The 20383-nt window shown below is 39.9% G+C and overlaps 1 protein-coding gene across 1 annotated transcript in view; it reads right to left on the bottom strand.

The window, feature by feature from the left end:
* Window positions 1-20383, bottom strand: part of LOC122799160 (uncharacterized protein C16orf96 homolog) — a 791156-nt gene that overhangs the window by 442602 nt on the left and 328171 nt on the right. The window contains exon 3 of the mRNA XM_044068046.1: window positions 15784-15864. Within this exon, the coding sequence (XP_043923981.1) occupies window positions 15784-15864 (81 nt within the window). The remainder of the gene's footprint in view (window positions 1-15783; window positions 15865-20383) is intronic.

The raw sequence follows: 20383 nt of genomic DNA, 5'->3' as shown, positions 1-20383 counted from the left end.
ATATATCTATATAGATATATACGGACATACATGTGTAGATAAATTGGGAACATAACGGAAACATATATGTCCACATGCACCGTTAATGGGATTAAGAGGCACAAACAACATACGGCTTGCACGAATAGGTATACCCCCCACAGCCAAACACGTCTGCCCTGCAATACACTATGAACTGTTGCAGATCCCATAACCAGGGCCTTACAGGGCAAGGGCACAAGATGTTAACAGTACTCCATCCCACCTGTATGATGTCAGGCTGGTATCAGTAACATATCATGCAGTTCAGTCAGGCTCATAATGACTCCCAGTTTGCAGATATCTGTTAACTTTGTTAACCAGAGTCCCATACTGTTGGCCTGTACTTCAGAAATGTAGATGCCAAATGACAGCGGTCCCAGGACTGAACCCTGAGGTACTCCACTTGTCACATGTCTGGAGCTGGAGTTGGAGTCAGCTGTTTCTACAGTCTGGGTTCTGTCAGTAAGCCATGTGGCAAACCATCAAGTGGCATAGGGATTTATGTTTGGCTTAGTATGTTAATCTATCTTTTCAGACTGTGGGATGGTGGTGAAGGGCTTGGTCAGGTCCACATTGGCTGTGTGGGCCGCCTTACTCTCTTCAACAGCTCTGCAGATTGATTCAAAGCAGTCAATCAGATTCTGATATGAGATTGGCCCTCCATGAGCCCAATCTGTGTGGTGTCTAGTGTTTGAGGGTTGCCAGTATCTGCGGTCATAAATCCCATGATAATGCATTCCATGGCCTTGCAGATTAGGCTCGTCAGACTGCTGTGTCGGTAGTTCCTGGGATCCTAGGTGGATCCCCCCTTGTGGAGTGGGATAACTGCAGCTGTGCACCACTCAGTGGGCACCAGGCCTGATGTGAAGCTATGATTAAACATGACAGTTAAGTGAGTTGCCATGTAGTAAGCACAGGATTCATCTGGTCCCATGGATGCTGTATTCTTAGCTGTGGAGAGTGCGGTTTCTACCTGTGTGGCCATGATTACTGGAAATTGGAAATCTTATGATATTGACATGGGCCCTTTATGGGGTGAGAGGGGGTTGAATGTGGCACTAAATCGATCAGTCAGGATACTGGCGAAATCTTTGGGATCAGTCTATGTAATGCCATTCTATTGTAGCTCAGAGCACTTCTGAGCATTGCCATTTAGATTCAGGACATAAGTATAGAATGCTTTGTGGTTGTCTTTGGAATCTGTGGCACATTTAGTTACATGACCAGCTTTGGTGGATTTGATGAGGGATCCTAGCCTCTTACTGAGGCTGGTAAGGAGATTGTTTGCATCCTTGGACTATCCTTATTTCTTCAAAAGTTTCTACCTTCTGTTGTATAGTCTGTTTATGGCAGGGGACCACCAGACTGGCTTGCTTTTTATGGGAAGAGTGTCTTGGTTCTATGTGGGATGGCACAAATCATGCAAAAGCAGATGTGCTCATACAGTGCCTTAGTGTAGGATTCATCAGTTGGAATTTCATCTCCTGTCTCCATGGGTGTCCCAAACTTTGTCTTGTCTGATTTGAGTAGCATGAATTTGGCTTCAGAGAGGCATTTTATGGACGACTGTATATGCATTCCTTTCACATGTTCAGTTGATTTTCCTGTGGTGGGATTACTTTGGTGAAACCTCAGTCTCATGTACTGCTGTGATGGCTTAGTTATTAACTATTGTGACTGTAGTGTACAGGGTCCTGGGTTCACGACCTGCAAAGGCTGGTTGCTTTTGTTCTGCCCAGAACAACTGCTGATGCATACAGACTAATTAGGGCATTTTAGGTTAGTCGCACTGAATACAATTCAAATGCCCTACTTTGGCAATCCTGCTGATGTCATTCACTGTGAAATACACCTTTGGGAAAAGACTACTCCAGTAATCTCCGTGGTGTGTCCTATAATTGTGTAGTGCTGTAGTGTAACAACTAGTTAGGTAGGAGTTCTAATCCCAGATGCGACGTGTATGTGTGTGTGTGTGTGTGTGTGTGTGTGTGTGTGTGTGTGTGTGTGTGTGTGTGTGTCTTAATGTGTCCATGTCTGTCATTTGTGTCCTGTGTGGAGGTGGTTGTGAGTGTGCAACAACTGGACTCAGTGTTGAGTGGGTTTTGCAAATTTCCTATATGGTGTCCCTGGTATATATCACAATATCCACTGTACAGGGATAACAGATGTGATAATATCCACTGTACAGGGATAACAGATGTGATATCAGCACATAGTCAGTCAGGGTTTCGATACCCTGGACTAGTAGGTGTGTGACACAAATATGCTTACGTTTTACTCTCTCAACCCACCCTGACGTTTCTTTGCCTCTGTCACTCCCTCTCTGGTGGATGTGGAGACTTACACCTGCTTTGCTTAGGCAGCGGCATGTGTATTGTCAGTGATGCTCATGATCAGCTGATGGCCTTTGCATGAATTGCAGCCCTCCTCTAGCTGATTACATGTGGAACAGCTGTGGTAACATTCCCATAGCCAATTGCAGGGAAACACACTCCAATAACTAGGAACATCATGTTGGTGTTGGGCCTTTTCACTCACTGTGAGCAGGAACTAGATCTGTTGTTTGGCAAACAGCATCACAGATGGATTGGGGACTTACCTCTGACAACATACACTGTGGAGACAGGCCACCACACTGGAGAGGGATGTGCCTGTCTTGACTACAGACTGTAAGTACTGCTATACTGCAGTTGAGGTACTGTTGGTTTAACAGGGTGTGTGTGGATATGGCTGTCCTACATGCTTTAATACTTGTCATGTCAGTGCTATGTTTATGAGAAATCCCCATCTGTAGGGTCAACTGCAGACTGGGCAGTGTGTGATGCCTTGTATTCCTTGTGTTACCCACAGAACACCTAACTCTCAACTGCAGAATGTAGTGTGAGGATTGCAGTCAGTAAATGGTGACAGCCGGGAGAGTTACTGACGTCATATCTCTCATAGGACATATGTTGCAACAAACTCTGTTATGATATGTTATGCCTGCCCCTGTGGGAGTGGTTACTGACTTGAAACTGTAGTTTTATTGGCCATTTTGGGTAAATTCCTAACTCCTTCATCTTCCTCTCTTAAAACCCTCTTTTGTGCGGTTTTGTGCGTTTTTGTGCATAGCGCAACAGCAGGCAGCGCCGCCTAATTGGGTTTAAACTATTCCTGGCTCCACAAAGTCTGCTCTTCACTTTTTCCCTTAGAACTGCTCTATCTCTCAATTTAAACACCATATTCTCATTCTAAGGCTCTTCACTGGTCCAATTAAGTAATCCTACAAGTTAGCACTATTAAACCATAAGCATTACTTACTCTTATACTCTCTACGATTACCCTGTCCTCTATTGGTCCATCTTAAATTCAGTTTCCCTATATTACTCTAGCATGTCCAAAGGTCAGTCAATGGTTTCCTCTCCAGTCCAGCTGGTGAATCTGGGAATTTTGAGGCAATGTTACAACTGTCTCATGTACACGGACAACCCTCTCCTCCTCCAAACAGGTTCAAATATATGTGAGAGATGCAACTATTTAGCCAAACTGGAGTCTGAGCTCTCTCATCTCAAAACTGGTGTAACCAGTCAGGAGGAGAAGGTAACTTCACACAACACAATTCCAGTATCACATAGTCCCACCACATCAGCAAAACAAACACATAAATACACAAAAACATACTCGGAGGCTCTAAATAAAAATCTACCTAAGCAACAGAGGCCTCCAAAGCAGACATCCAAGCAAACACTACCTCAAAACAAAACACACACAACACATAGCCCACAAAGTCAGTGTGCCAAGCAGCCACAGCCCTTAAGGCTGAATAACACACCTGATACTCTTGTAATAGGTGACTCTATTGTCAGACACACTGACGTCCCGCTCACCAGGCTGAATAAAGAGAAGGTCATGGTGAGCTGCCTGTCGGGTGCTAGGATCCGCCACATAACGCAAGCACTCAGGTCACTCCAAAGCAAATGCAAATATGACTCAGTCATTGTACATGCTGGTGTGAATGACCTGAGATGTACCTCCCTGGACTACATGAAAAGAGACATAGAGGAGCTCTCTGATCATGTAGGACAGGCTGGTATGACCCTGACCTTGAGCAGCATCTTACCCTCACCTAGAATGATGCCACAGTACAAAGACAAAATGATCGATTTTAACAATTGGCTAAAATTTTGGTGTCATTCAAAGGGGATCCAGTGTCTGTCGGCCTGGGATGACATGCTCGACAAGCCACGTTGCTTCACTAGGGACAGCTTGCACCTGTCACCACTGGGCTTTCGGATATTGGCAAAGGCTCTTGCCACCCCCATAGTGCCTTTTTTAGGCAAGGCTCAAAAGTCAAACCCACCCCCATAGACAGCACAAGGAACAAGAAACTAAGGGTAATGCTGTTTAACTCCAGAAGTCTTAAACCTCAAGATGCACGCACTCAAAGCTCTCCTCAGTATGGAGAACATCGATATCTGTGCAGTGACAGAAACCTGGTTCAAGGCTCCAGAGAGCACCCCAGCACTACCAGGCTATACCTCATATCATGCTTTTCGACCCCAAAACCCAGACCGAACCACAAAAGGAGGGGGAGTTACCATATTTATCAAGGATATCCACACCTCCAGGTTAGTGGCATTGCATGAAGTATCGGAGACCATCCATGTGCAACTAACAGTGGGCAAGACTGCTTTTCAGTTTATAACATCCTACAGACCACCCTCTCAAAGTCAGGAATCCCACTCGGCTTTCCTGAAAACATTGGAGAACATGAAGATCTCTCCGAACACCATTATATTGCGTGACTTCAACTACCCAAACATTGACTGGGAGCACTACTCAAGCCCCAGCACCTTAGCCCAAAGGTTCTTGGAAATTATAAACTCAAATGCTATGGAACAACTAGTTACCACTCCCACAAGAGGGGACAACATACTAGACCTGATCATTACCAACATGGGGACTCTACGCTCCACACCAGAAGTATACCCCTTATTGGTAAGATCAGACCATAAATTAATTTCACTGGATGTCCACATCCCGACCCCACCCCCAGCCCAGAAAACCACAGTGAAAAAGTTCTCAAAAGCAAACTTCTCACTTCTCAAAACTGAAGTGGAATCCTTCAAGGCCCCAGGGCTAGTGGAAACTACGGCCCAAACTGCAGAATCCTATATAAACGCATTCTACGGACATCTCCAGGAATGCATGGATCATGCTATCCCAAACAAAACCAAGACTCAATCATCCAAAGACAGGCGTCCAGTCTGGTGGACCCCTGCCATAAATAAACTGTACAACAGAAGGAGGAAGCTACTACATGATAGAGCAAAATCTCTAATAGGGAAGGCATCTCTGATCAGTACTAGCAAAAAATTACGATCCCTCATAAAATCCTCCAAGGCCAGATTCGAGAGTAAAATTGCACAGGACACCAAAGACAATCATAAGGCTTTTTTCAGTTATGTTAGGATCCTGGGATGCAACTCCCAGACTTGTTCTGAGTTGATTCTAAACGACAAAAAAATACACTGAACCCGCAGACATCGCCAATATCCTGGCAGACAGGTTCAGTGCAAACTTCTCCCCCCCCTCCCCCCCAAAAGAGCAAGTATCTATCCCGGCATAGGGCTGCCTCCCAAGCATCTCTGATGTTCAGGTGAAGACTGCCCTCTCCAAAGCAAAAAACACTGCTTCCATGGGACCAGATGGCATCCCAGGTTGCGTCCTACATGAACTCCAAGAGGAACTAATACCTCAAATAAAACAGCTATACGATCTCAGCCTCACTACAGGATATGTGCCCACAAAATGGCGTACAGCAACAGTGGTCCCACTCCACAAAGGTGGAGCCTCTACGGACCCTGGAAACTATTGCCCCATAAGCCTGAGTAGCTTAGTCTGCAAGGCTATGGAGAGGATCATCATGGAGCTCATAAACAAAGACATTGGGGACCTACAGACACTAGATCCTACCCAGTTCGACTTTGTCAAGGGCAGATCCTGCCTTTTGAACCTGGTTGACTTCTTCGAAACAGCCACCAAATCCATAGATGAAGGGAAGGTAGTCCACACAGCCTATCTGGACCTTGCAAAGGCATTTGACACAATACCCCACTTGGGCATCATAGATAAGCTATCCAGCTTAAATATAAACCCCTATGTCACAAGATGGGTCGCAAACTGGCTCAAAGACAGAACCCACAGAGTGAGAGTTGCTGGAGCCATGTCAGACTCGAAACCGGTCACAAGTGGTGTCCCACAGGGTTCTGTCCTGGGACCACTCTTGTTCGGTATATACTTTTCCGAGGTACAGGCAAATGTGGAAGGACTATAGCTCACCAAGTTTGCAGATGACTGCAAACTGGGCGCCATAATAGACTCTCCAGCTGACACAAATATCCTTCAAAAAGGTCTCACAGAGACAGATAACTGGTGCCAGCACCATGGTTTAAAGCTAAATGCCAAAAAATGTATAGTCATACCCTTTGGCAAAAACAATGTGCCCACAAATTACCACATAGGCGGAAACCCATTAAGTACAGAGAAAGTTATTAGGGACCTGGGAACCCAAGTTGATAGCAATCTCTCCTTTGAAAACCACATTGCCAAAGTGGTTAGAAAGACCTTCTACATAGCCCACCTCATCACGAAGGGTTTCACATCTAAATCAAGAGAGGTAATCGTGCCCCTTTATTCATCCCTCATCAGGCCCATCATAGAATACAATGCCCCTTTTAGGATGTACCTTACCCGACACCTGCAGCAATTAGACAAAAGTATCTCACCAAGAGGATCAAGGGTCTCAAACAGATGCCATATGCTGCTCGGTTAAAAAAACTCCAGCTCTACTCAGTTGCATACCGCCTACTTCGAGGCGATCTATGCCTGACATGCAAAGCTATGTCAAATCCAGAATTAATGGACCAAGCAACAGGGAGGTGCGGGGTTGGGCCCCAGACATGCTGGTGCCCGTTGCCTTAGCCAGCTGAGGTGGAACAGGTGGGTCCGCTGGGACTGGCCTTCCCAAGCATGCTATAGTGTTTAGATTTCAACATCATATATGGGTTAGTAATAGACAACAAATTCCAGGATTAGGTATAACAGCATGCATAGATATTCCCTTTAACCCAGACACCAGATACGGAACAGTTGCATAGCAAATGGAACACATGCATATATGGGACCACAGTGGTAATAAATAAGAACAGCATGCAGGTACATTGATGGCACCATGCCAACAATGTTGGAATAATTCAATATGGCACATGCATGGGAACCATTTGAATATTTATCAAATGATTGGCCATTATCAGAGTCATATATACCAGTTGGAGTGAGTATGTTGATTACTGTTGGAGATAAAATGGGGGGAGAAAGATGTCAATTAACAAGTAGTATATTCCTGTACTCCATATTACTTTCCTAGTCAGTGCTGTTATCTGTACCTTACATGTCTTATTATACTACCCTGTAGTGCTACATTGGTCACTGATATGGCTGTCAACATCATTACACATGAACCGGTTTTACCTGCAGTATACACCTCTTAGCTGGTATACCTGTGGAGGGAATATCTATTAACACTGACTAACTGTTTGTACACATACAGCTGGATTCTGGGTTGATGTTTTGCACTATGCTATCCACCTCTTTCTGCACAGACTCTGGCCATGTGTTGACCACATGTTGGTATGCCTGGACATATGTAGAATATTGCCATCTTCCACCTTTAGCGACCTGACATACACATATACATGCTTTCCTACACAGTTATATTATGTAGTACAGTGTGGGCGACAGTGACTAGTGATACTTTCTTATTCAGAGAAACTGCAACACCCACAATCCCCTACAATACCAGGGTGGACGGAACCAGAACAGGTTATATTGGTCTGAATTTCACAACACAGTGTTCGTATCCACTGTACCTGTGGGAGCGATGTTTGTTAGCACTACCTGACTGTTTCCACACAAGGTTCCAGATTACACATTAGTATTATGGACATGCATCTCACTCTGTTACTGTACACACTCTGACCACAGCTTAACAGGTTGGGGTGTATATGGGACAAATGTGGCTTCTTAGTCCATAAGGTATTGTGGATTTGCTAGTGTGCCAAGTTTGTTGTCATAGATGTGTGTCAAGCAGTTGTATTTCCTGTTTGCTGCAATTACATCTAGGATCATCCCACTGATTTACCAGGGGGACAGGTTGATAGGCATTAGATATGGGCCACTTTAATAGACAGTCTGGACATATCTGTACAGTTGTGGTGTATAATTCTGTATGCAGACTACTACCAAACTGTGGCTGTGTGTGCTAATAAAACAACAGTTCACATCTAGTAGCATGTGCTATTTGGGTTTTGTTGTCTACATTTCCCCTATTTACTGCCTATGTGTCTCTCCGTTGCACTAAATGGCCTCTGGGGATTACACCTGTCATATACAGGCATTCCTACACATTCACGTTATAGTGCATGGTGTGGGTAACAGTGCTTAATGCTACAGTACTATTACATGATTGCAAATCTACATTATCATATGATACCAGAATATACACATACAGTCCATCGGTTAGACCTGTTTTGTCAGGGTATTGCATTTTTATTGCCATACTAACAATATGAGAATCTGCCTGCCATATTCTCTAGTGTATGCAGTAGTTGCCTTGAACAATATGGGTTTTATACTTGCAATTACTTTACTACTACTTTTATTTTTATTTCCTATGACAGTACAAGCATGAGTATTACTAACTTGCCTCACATTGCAACCGTGCCAGGCAGCAGATGTGGGCCTCCTGGTTCATGGCCCACTCCATTGCAGCTGTGGGGGACATAAGAGGGATATTTAGCCATACCTATCCATGATATACCTGAGCTGGCAATTATTAAACAGGTAGCTGACTGGTACTTACACATGGCTGGGACAACCCCTGATGCTCTAGCCTCTTGGAGCCACTCCTCCAAGAGGTCCCTCTTCCACCGCTTCAGGTCGGCATAGTGGTGCCTGACCTGCTCACCAGTTCTGGGTATGCCAGTGGCACTGGTGAGGTCGTGGGAGAGATGGTCCCAGGCCTCCGCCTTATATTGGGAGCCCTGGTATTGGCCCTGCAGCAGTCTCTATGCATGGTCTTTAACTAGGAGTCCAGCCATGACCTTGGACTCCTGGATGCACCAGTGCTGTGCCTGAAAGTGCACTCCTTCTCCCCTTACTGCCAGAGTACTTGCAAGGGAAAGCTACAACCAGTTATGAGCTGTAGTCTCACCTCTTGGGTTTAGGTAGGGCTGATTTCCCACACTTTTCTGTGATTGGCCGGTTTTGAAAAAGCTAAGCTATGAGCAAACCTGCTTACCTAAGGTTGGCATTTTTTGTATACCACTAGGCAGATTGAGTTAGCCAACCTACACATTGCTACACCAAGTAAGCTGAGCTGTGCAATGCTTAGCATTGCTTAATATTTAATTAGCATTATATTTTCCTTTTGGCATTGATTTATTATTCGTTACATGTCATATCTGTGTCTGGTATCCATGATTCATGTGTACGTACACTTTATGGAGTCCTGGGGACTTCAACACTTTATTACAATGACACCTCACATCTGGCCTTACTGCAGTACTCCAGTTCACATAAGTTTGTTATGTGGCAGGTTATACAACATCAGACTGTACATAGATTCCTTTCATATGTTCAGTTTGATTTTCCTATGGTGTGGGTTTGTTTGCTGAAACCTCAATTATATGCACTGCTATGATGGCTTAGTGGTTAACCACTGTGACTATAGTATACAGTGTCCTGGGTTCAAGCCTTGCAGAGGCTGTTTATTTTGTTGCTGGGCAGAACAAGGGCCAGTTGGATACAGAGTGATTAAGGCACTTTAAAGCAGTTGTAAGCGGGTTTGCTCAGGTTTGCTCAAAAGTAAGCACTGCTAAGTTACGGTTACTGTTTCTTATACTCTTATACTCACTTAGCATCTACATTGCTTAATCTGTATAGGCAGTGCTTACTACACTTAAACACTCTTACTAGTGCTTGCATATGCTTACTAATGCTTATTTGTGCTTAAACCTGCTTACTAGTGCCTTATTAATTATGACACTGACACTTCACATGTGCATTTCCTGCAGTACTCTAGTTCATAAATATATGTTATTTTGTGGGTTTTGCAATAACAATATTGGTTATACCATGCTTTGCCATGTAAAATAGATTGTGCTGCTGTGGGATCCGAACCAGGAATGCCTGCTCGATAGGCAAATGCTCTGCCCACTACACTATTGCTGTACTGCTTCATTTGCATATATCTTCCTTGTTATCCTCTTCAGCCTTTTCAGCTGCTTTAACTGTGACTAAGCAATGGGCACACCCGCACACCTGCGGCTAGCTGTACTCGGATTTAAAAAAAAAATAAAAGGGTTTCTTTATTTACTTTTGCAGTACTGTTGCTGTTGTACACATTGGGAATTGTTGGTGGGGATATTCAGACACCTATGAGCGATCTCACTCATCTGTTAACACTTTCTGCTTTTCTACATTGCAGGGGTGTGTTTATTCTGAGAGCTCTGCATGTAAGCCTGGGAGCTCGGGCAGCACGCCTTCATTAATATGCATGGCACACTGCCATCCTGTTCCTAAATGGGCGCTTCCGTGCAGGACTAAGCTAGTCCTGCATGGAAAATTAGTGAATCCGGGAGCGTATGAAGAGGTGATTAGTGAATACAAAACTGTGTGCTATCATGTGCACACAGTTTTACTGGCCGATGTAGGGTTTATTGAATCTGCACCTGTATCTTTAATGCTTAAAATTCATGTGCAGATACTTTTCTTACCTTTCAGAATGTCACTGTTTTTGTTCCACATATAGAGGATTTAAAGTCTAGGAAAACAAACATATTCTTTGTTTGATTCTTTCAAATCAACCAAAGAAAAAAGCACCAAAGGAACCATAGATACTATTTTTAATACAATAAAAAAATAAAATCATCCAGAATGAATCATGTTAAGCACTTTCATCACGTTAAAATGACTTCATCAGAACAACTGACCAAAAATACTATCCACGTTTAAATACTCTCCCACCAAACACTGCAAACCAATTAATAAACTAATTAATCAGCGTTTAAACATTTAAAGCACTAAGTACCAAAATGTTAAATTTTAAACATGAAATTTATATACATCAAATAAAATTCTCCTAATGTTTTATTTACACATTTTTATGTTATATTGTATATGTATGTTCACCTAATTCATGATTTCATCTGTCTAATATAAATTTTATATACAATGTTGTCTATATAAAATAGTACATAGTTAAAAAAAAGGTATTCAGTTCAAAAACAACTGATATACTAATGCCAATAAGCTAAAACATGCATTCAAATGGGGCTATATACACTAACTAATTTGATTAGCCCTTTCCTTTAAAACTGAAAATATAGATATGTGATCATTTAATCCAGGATAAAAAATTTGCAGCCAGACTAAGCTGCCACATTAATTCCTTCTTATATAAGTGATTTTTCCAATTTCCCTCCTCACACCCAAACTCATTGAATCAACAATGGCAAACTTAAAACCAGTATGTCCACTGCAAACCTGACTATGTCTATAGAGGGCATTTGTTTCCTTTTGATGTTTAATTTCATACAAATGCTCATATATCCTGCATTTCAGGGATCTCTCTCTCTCTGTTTTCCCAATGTAGAACCCATCACAGGTGTTACACAATGCAATATAAACTATCTTGTTGGTATAACAGTTCCCTTTACTCAAATGTATTACACTTCCAATTCTATTATTTAAGGTTACCAAGGGTACCTGAAAGATGTACCCACAATAAGAACAATGTCCACAGGGTTTAATATTTCCTCTATCATGTGCCCCATCCAGTCTAGTTTTCTCCAAATTTAATTTGATATTACTACCAACCTTCAGAGAAAAAATTGGTTTCTCCCCTACCTTATTGTATACCTCATTATTTACCTTGAATATACCCCAGTTTTTATATAAAATCTGTTTAATCTGATTTAGACAAGGGATTGTGTTGAATAACACACGCCTGATTGTAATTTCTAATATTAGAATTCAAAGGGCTGTCCTGTTCTAATCCATCCCCTGATTTATCCATTCCATTCACAACTCTATCCATCTTGGATCCAACCATAGTACTAGCACTACCCAATAGGGGCTTGTATCTCTTCCCCTATTCACCAAGAACCTTCACAATAATGGGTTCAACTATGTGGGGTGGATATCCCCTCTCAAAAAACATGCTTTTCAAGAATTTAAGCCCTTTTATTACATCTTCTCTATCCAAGGTCATTCTAGCCACCCTAATTGCTTGACCCTTGACTATACTTTTTTCTGTTTTTTAGGGTGGTGGCTCAAATAATGTAAATAGGCATTGCAAAATGTCGGTTTCCGGTATACATTAGATTTAAAACCCTGTTTAGTCTTTGACATCCTTACATCCAAAAAGCTTGTTTCTAATTTATTCACTTCATAAGTAAATTTCAAAAATGATGTGATTTGATTCAAATATTCCATAAACAGGGTAATATCTTCTTCCTTCCCCTTCCATAGAATAAAGATGTCATCCAAAAATCTTTGATACGTGAGTATATCAGCCCGAAATTTACTATTAAACACCCATCATACTTCCCAGCCAAACAGGACCAAATTGGCATACAAAGGGTACAGGCCGCTCCCATGGCAACACCCCTGATTTGTTAGTAGTATTCGCCCTCAAAATATATAAAGTTGTTATCTAAAACATAGGCCATAATTTCACAAATCAGTTGGAGTTGTCCACGGTCAAAAGTGGGGCAAGTCTTTAAAATATCCTCAAAAAGTTCCATCCCTTCAATCCTAAGTTGTTGTTGTGTCTTTCGGCTTTTCCTGGTTAGGGGTAGACACAGCGGAACTCTGGTCTGCTAATGATTGACAGATAGATTTTTACGTGCTGAGTTGCCAGCCCTGACACACAACCTCCAATGAAGGTATGCCCATTCACGCATGTCTCCACGCAGAAGATGCTCTAGCTGAGAATCGAACCGGACAGTGTCTTATTGTGAGGTGACAACGCTACCGCAGCACCACCACCACAGCTCAATCCTAGGTATACATGTAAATAAGTCCTGGATATCTATAGTTAAAAAAAATAACATCATCAGACCATAACTCTGGTTTTAACTGTCCCAAGAAGTCCCATGAATCTTTAAGAATATGTTGTACCCCTTCCAAAATATGTCTACAAGTTTGCCACAATAGGTCTAAATGGAGGAGAATGAATACTTTTATGGATTTTAGGTATGCCAAAGAAGGCAGGAACCTTGGGGTGTACATTAACATTAACCAGAAAATTATGAGTTTCAAATGAAATTTTTGTTCTAATAAATATTCCTCCAAGTAACCATCTATATGTTGATAAGCTATGTTAATTTGGTTTTCTGAAACTTGGAGGTAGTTGTTTTCATCAAATAACATCCCCTGCATGATGTTAATATAATCATCAGTACCAAAAAGAACTATGCCGCCCCCTTTGTTTAAAATTTAACATTTTGGTACTTAGTGCTTTAAATGTTTAAATGCTGATTAATTAGTTAATTAATTGGTTTGCAGTGTTTGGTGGGACAGTATTTCAATGTGGATTGTAATTTTGGTCAGTTGTCCTGATGAAGTCATTTTAACATGATGAAAGTGCTTAACATGATTCATTCTGGATGATTTTATTTTTTTATTGTATTAAAAAATAGTATCTATGGTTCCTTCGGTGCTTTTACTTTGGTTTATAGTTTATTTTGCACCAATACACCTATTTTTGGTTATTTCAAATAAAAAAAAAAACATGTACAAATATGCCACCTTTTCTTAACTTGCCTCCTGATTCTTTCAGGTAGTATGTCATTATGCCAGACAGCATGCGTATGTCATACAACGAGTTGCTGTGCATGTGGAAGGTTCCTTGACCCAAACATGGGTTAAAATCTGAGGAAGCATTAACAATGTTCAAATTCTGCACAGCTCCACTATTAGTCTTGACCAGATATTTGGGACGATAATTTTAATCACTTGATTTTATTGCTAGTTTATTTGCTTGTCTGTTACTAAAGAAAGGAGCCAATTATAATGAGCATGTTGCCCTCTATAACACACACACACACACACACACACACACACACACACACACACACACACACACACACACTTACAATCCAAAGCAGCGTTTTAACTTCAAGCATAGGTATTAAACATTTCAAAATGGAAAAGTCTTCACAATCACTGTGAGTATCCTTAACCCCAGACTGAATGACATTATAGCATCATGTGCATGTGCACAGTTAACTCTAAGGATGCCAACAGAAATCATGAACGAAAGAACTAGCAAAACCAATGTTTGATCAATTTATCTTTTTTAAACTACCAATCCCCATTTGACCCACTCTTGGATTTCTGGCAAACACCAAACATTCCCTGCACCTTCTTTGGGTGATCCTATATCTTTTTACTGGCCATGCCATCCATATTTTTTAGCCAGATGGGCCTTCTCACTACTCAGGAAGTCAGACTTACAGCACAGTTGTGTGAGCCAAATAGTAAGAACCCAATGGGAATAGTGGATGGGTGGCGGGAAACATCATGTACTGGCAGCCAGTCAAAAACCTGTCTGTCTAGGAGAGGTGCTGTGAAATTACATTAGAGATGCTGCATCACTGACCCTGACATTCTTGGTAGTCTCTGAGACACCTGGTTTCCATCAGAGGTTGCAGAAGTAATGAACCCTTCCTCATCTTCCCCTCAGGAGATGAAATTTTTTTATTAATTTAGAGCAGAGATGTACAGTATGCTTATAACTATATCTATTCTGGAGTTATTAAACAGAGGATTCATGAATGCGGAAGCAATTATTTGTATATGATCTCTAATCACAGGTCAGAAAAAAATGTGAAAGGTGGTATGAGTGGCAATAATGATTGTCTTGCTGGTGTTGAGCTTTAACAGATTATCAGTCATCAAATTGTGGATGCATTCTAAGTCTAAGAACTGCCATAAAGTTCTGAGGGAATGAGAGGGAGAGCTATGTGTTATCAGCATGAGTGGAAATTTAAACCTTTCCTTTCAGTAAAATCTCCTACTAACAGCAAATATACACTGAACAGCAACAGAGCCCAGAGCCTTGTGGTACTCCATATGTCAGGGGGAATGTTCAGGAATTAACCTGGACACAACGTTCTGGGTAAGACCAATTAGACAGAAGGTAAACCAATGTCATACAACAACCCAACATAAAACAGTAATTACTTGAACAGTCAAGCAAAATATCCATCATCCAGTCAAGCCCAATCTAGCCCTTGCAACTAAGAACAAGAGTTTCTGAATCCTTCCCTTTGTTTTTATGGTATTGTTTATTAGCTGTAATTGATTACTTCCCTGAAATGCATACATCACAGAGTCTAAAAACTGGATTTATTATTACATTCCTTGTTTAAAATATTACATTTCTACATTAAAACAAAAATGTACAACCACATCACATATAAAGGCAGCTGCAGCTAAACTCAAAACTGAAAATCTTTTTTATAGTGACTCCTGGTTAAAATTAACTTGTACTTTGTTTTAAAAAGGACCAATTGCAATACAATGTGCTGTAGTTTAAATCTGCAGTAATGTAGCCATCACTGATTTGCTGAACATCACTGTTGTGTTTATTCTTAAGATAAACAAACAAAACCACATTTCCAAAACACACCGAAGCAGTGTATAAAAACCTACCAGTAGTTTCTCAAAAGATGTCAGTTGGTCACGATATTTCTCTAAGGCAGACAGTCGAGACAGCAATCCTTTGACATCCAACTGAAAAACAATTTGAGAAAGACATTATAAATAATTAACAAATATGTTCAGAAAACCCAAATACTTTATCTGCAGGATTCAATGCGTATATCACTGTGACCAATATATCCTTAACAGTTAGGACTCCATTTTCAAATGACATAAAACAACACACAGGACTTATAAAGGTCCGTGGATAGTGTCATGGAAACAAAGTATGGCTACATTATTGCCACTTTTCATTACAAATGGTTGGTATCTAGATTAGATTTTGCCTAGTTAACCATGTCTAAAACATGCTTTACCCATGATAACACAAAAAATAAAACATTAACAAGATCCCAGTGTAAGCCTTCTAGACCTGTAACTCTTCAACAATACAACAGGTACTTCACTACAGACATTCAACAATACAGAAGATACTTCACTACAGACATTCAACAATACAGCAGATACTTCACTACAGACATTCAACAATACAGCGGATACTTCACTACAGACATTCAACATTACAGCAGATACTTCACTACAGACATTCAACATTACAGCAGATACTTCACTACAGACATTCAACAATACAGCAGATATGTCACTACAGACATTCAACAATACAGCAGATATGTCACTACAGACATTCAACAATACAGCAGATACTTCATTACAGACATTCAACAATACAGCAGATACGTCACTACAGACATTCAACAATACAGCAGATACGTCACTACAGACATTCAACAATACAGCAGATACGTCACTACAGACATTCAACAATACAGCAGATACGTCACTACAGACATTCAACAATACAGCAGATACGTCACTGCAGACATTCAACAATACAGCAGATACGTCACTACAGACATTCAACAATACAGCAGATACGTCACTACAGACATTCAACAATACAGCAGATACTTCACTACAGACATTCAACAATACAGCAGATACGTCACTACAGACATTCAACAATACAGCAGATACTTCACTACAGACATTCAACAATACAGCAGATACTTCACTACAGACATTCAACAATACAGCAGATACTTCACTACAGACATTCAACAATACAGCAGATACTTCACTACAGACATTCAACAATACAGCAGATACGTCACTACAGACATTCAACAATACAGCAGATACGTCACTACAGACATTCAACAATACAGCAGATACTTCACTACAGACATTCAACAATACAGCAGATACTTCACTACAGACATTCAACAATACAGCAGATACTTCACTACAGACATGACTATTACATTAACCTTGCCTGCGCAGCCCTTGAAAATGAAGCAATCCTAAGTAAAATCGAAAAAGCAAATTAAGCACTGTCTACTTCCCTTAAAATAAACTAACAGATTAGAAATATTCAATATTCTTTTCAATTTGTATTAGAAATGTTTCTAACATTGCAGTTGAACACTTTGTCTCCATATTATTCATTTCATTTAAGTTACTTCTACCTACACTGACTGTCAGCTACAAGGACAGTAGTATTAAAAATCACTTTATGACTGATCAATTGGTACGTGACAGTACCTGTATGACAGCCTGTGCCAGATAAAGTACCGATAAACTTTGCTTTATCACTACTGAATATCACTGTGCCCAAAATGCCACCATGGCAAATAATCATGCTGTACTTTTACGTCTGGAAAAAAAAACATGGCAAATAATCTTCTAGAAATTTTGTCTAGAAGAGATTTATAGTTTATTAAATGTAACACACAATGACAGTAAGTCAAAAATGAAAACTGTTGCAAGCAAAAACACAATCTATAGTACTATATGGGGGGTCCATCTACCAGTTAAGAAGCAGATATAATAAACTGTATCCAAGACCTAGTGTTTCTTAGTTGTTTGTATGTGTAGATATAGTACTTATTAACTGGAGAAACTAACTGAAAATACGTTTTTCAATTTTTTTTTAGAAAATTTTATTTTAGGACTTAGTCGTGTGCATCTTTGCAATATATTATCAGCTCAGTTGATGATGGTTCCTTAGATTATAAAGTGGCCACAGATCTATTAGCTGGTGTGAGATAAAAGTTTGCAATCATTTTTCATTTGTTCAGTTCCTATGGAAAAATAAATAAATAAATAAACAAACAATTGTAGTCATGACAGAAAAAGGCTATGCTCGATCTGTACCACTGATCACCAAACAGTATATGAGTAGTGTTTAACCTTAAAAGCATTTAGAAAATACACATTAGTGCCTCAGGTTATGGCCAACACCTGCCAAATCAAATGAGCCTTACAATAAACAACTGTAAAGCAAAGTTATGCTCACTGGCTTCATGCGACTTCAATAGCCTTACTCTCATCCTATTACCATTCAGTACTATCTCACCAACAGTAACTGAAACTTGCCCAAAATAATTTTGCCCACAGATATGCACGTGAGCAGCCATGCACACATACACACACTGCTAATGACACCTTTCTAATGCCAGTACCCCTTTTTCTGCATTTACAATAATGCTGACATTAGTCAGACCAGTCTAGTACACCAAGATCACCTTCAGAAATATACTCTAGTTCAGGCACTGACCAAGCCAACTGAAACATACTAGCAGTAACAAAAGCAAATGCTGGAACCATATTGAGTAGACAAGGACAGTACAGTGAGCCACAGATAAACTGTTAGCAAAAGGGGAATTAGAAATCAGTAAGGCAAGTTAACAATATAGTAATATTCTGTGTGCTTTATAACTGTGTTCAAGCATATGTATATCTATATATGCATGCATGTGTGTGTGTTTTCGCCATGTATTTATATACAGATATATATCTACAGAGATAGCTATAGCTAAAGATATATATATATATATATATATATATATATATATATATATATATATATATATATGAATTTTCTTGCAACATTTTATCTATAATATTGGTGTGGCAATACAACAAATAAAATCCTCCTTAAACTGGGCATATTTATGGAATTAACTAAAATCTAAAAGTTCACATACACACACTTGCAAAACACACAAATATACATAACCCAAAACATCCTAGTCAGTATAAAACAAACTCAAACCTAAACTTATACTTAGTTTAAATGAAGTAAATTGAAATAAAATAAAGTAAAATGTGGACTATACATCCCTTTTGTTAACCCTGAACCTAATCTTGCCTCTGCCCTTAAGCCTAACCCTACATCCTACCTTAAAAAAAAAAACTTTCCATAACACTATCACTGCACAATATAGGCTCAAACATACACACACATGCACCAGCACAGAATCACCACACTACAGCTATCCCTTTACTTGACCCTTACTCCAAACCTAACCTGCATACACATAAACACAAACACACATACTCTAAAGCTATTCTCTTACCTAACCCTAACCCCACATATACTCACTCAATCACACACACCCCACTCATATAAACACCTACCTGCTTCAACAAAATTGACATTCAGAGACATGAGTATTCATATAGTTGAGCATTCATTAAACATTTCACCTGAAGCCTTGTTCAGACAAACAAATGTTCCATCGAAGATATATATATATATATATATATATATATATATATATATATATATATATATATATATATATATATGGGTCCCTTTCAGAAGCTTGAGTTTTCAGAAAAATTCAAAATTCATATTGTCGAGAAGATATGATCAACTTTCTGAAAGCTCAAAGTGTTTGAATGGAGATCATGGTACAGTGCAGATCAGGGAGTTTATCCTTTTTCCTACTGTAGTGCGATCTCACAGTTGGTGTATATAATATGCAGGGGGTAGATTTATCATATATTATATATGAAATATTATATATAATATATATATGTGTGTGTGTGTGTGTGTGTGTGTGTGTGTGTGTGTGTGTGTGTGTGTGATACACACACACACACACACACACACACACACACACACACACACACACACACACACACATATATAATTATGACATTCCATCAAACATGAAAAACATCAACTCTCAAAGCAACAGTCTGAAAAGCACAACACTCAGGACACTGAAAAAGCTCAAAAACATTTTTTGCAAAGAAGCTTGCCACCCTTCACCCTTCACACCCCCTACTAGTTAAGTAGATCAACTATGAGAATGTGCTACAGTGGGGAAAGGGTGAATTCCACATTCCCTGCTGTTATGTGATCTTTTACACAGAAAAGGCATTATTTTCTAATCAGTTAGTTTACTTTTGATGAACTGAGCCAGTTTTTTAGTGCATCGACAAAAGTATATTTTGATGATTGACAATGCTCCCATATGTGCATGTGTATATATGTATATGTATATATATATATATATATATATATATATATATATATATATATGTCTACTTCACAACATTGTAATTTCATAACGTTGAATTTCATAACATTGAGACCATAACATCAAAAATTCAAAACACTGAAAACCCAACACATTGAAAACTCAGAACAATGAAAGTGTGCCTAATAACACTGAAAACATTGCACAAGTAAATAAGATCTCCTTCACCTACATCAATACCTAACTAAAAAACACACTTT

Source organism: Protopterus annectens, chromosome 4.part0, assembly GCF_019279795.1.
Source record: "Protopterus annectens isolate FY-2018-M chromosome 4.part0, PAN1.0, whole genome shotgun sequence".
Classification (NCBI taxonomy): Eukaryota; Metazoa; Chordata; order Ceratodontiformes; family Protopteridae; genus Protopterus; species Protopterus annectens.
Note: the sequence above shows the minus strand (reverse complement) of the source record. Positions and strands in the feature narration are given on the sequence as shown.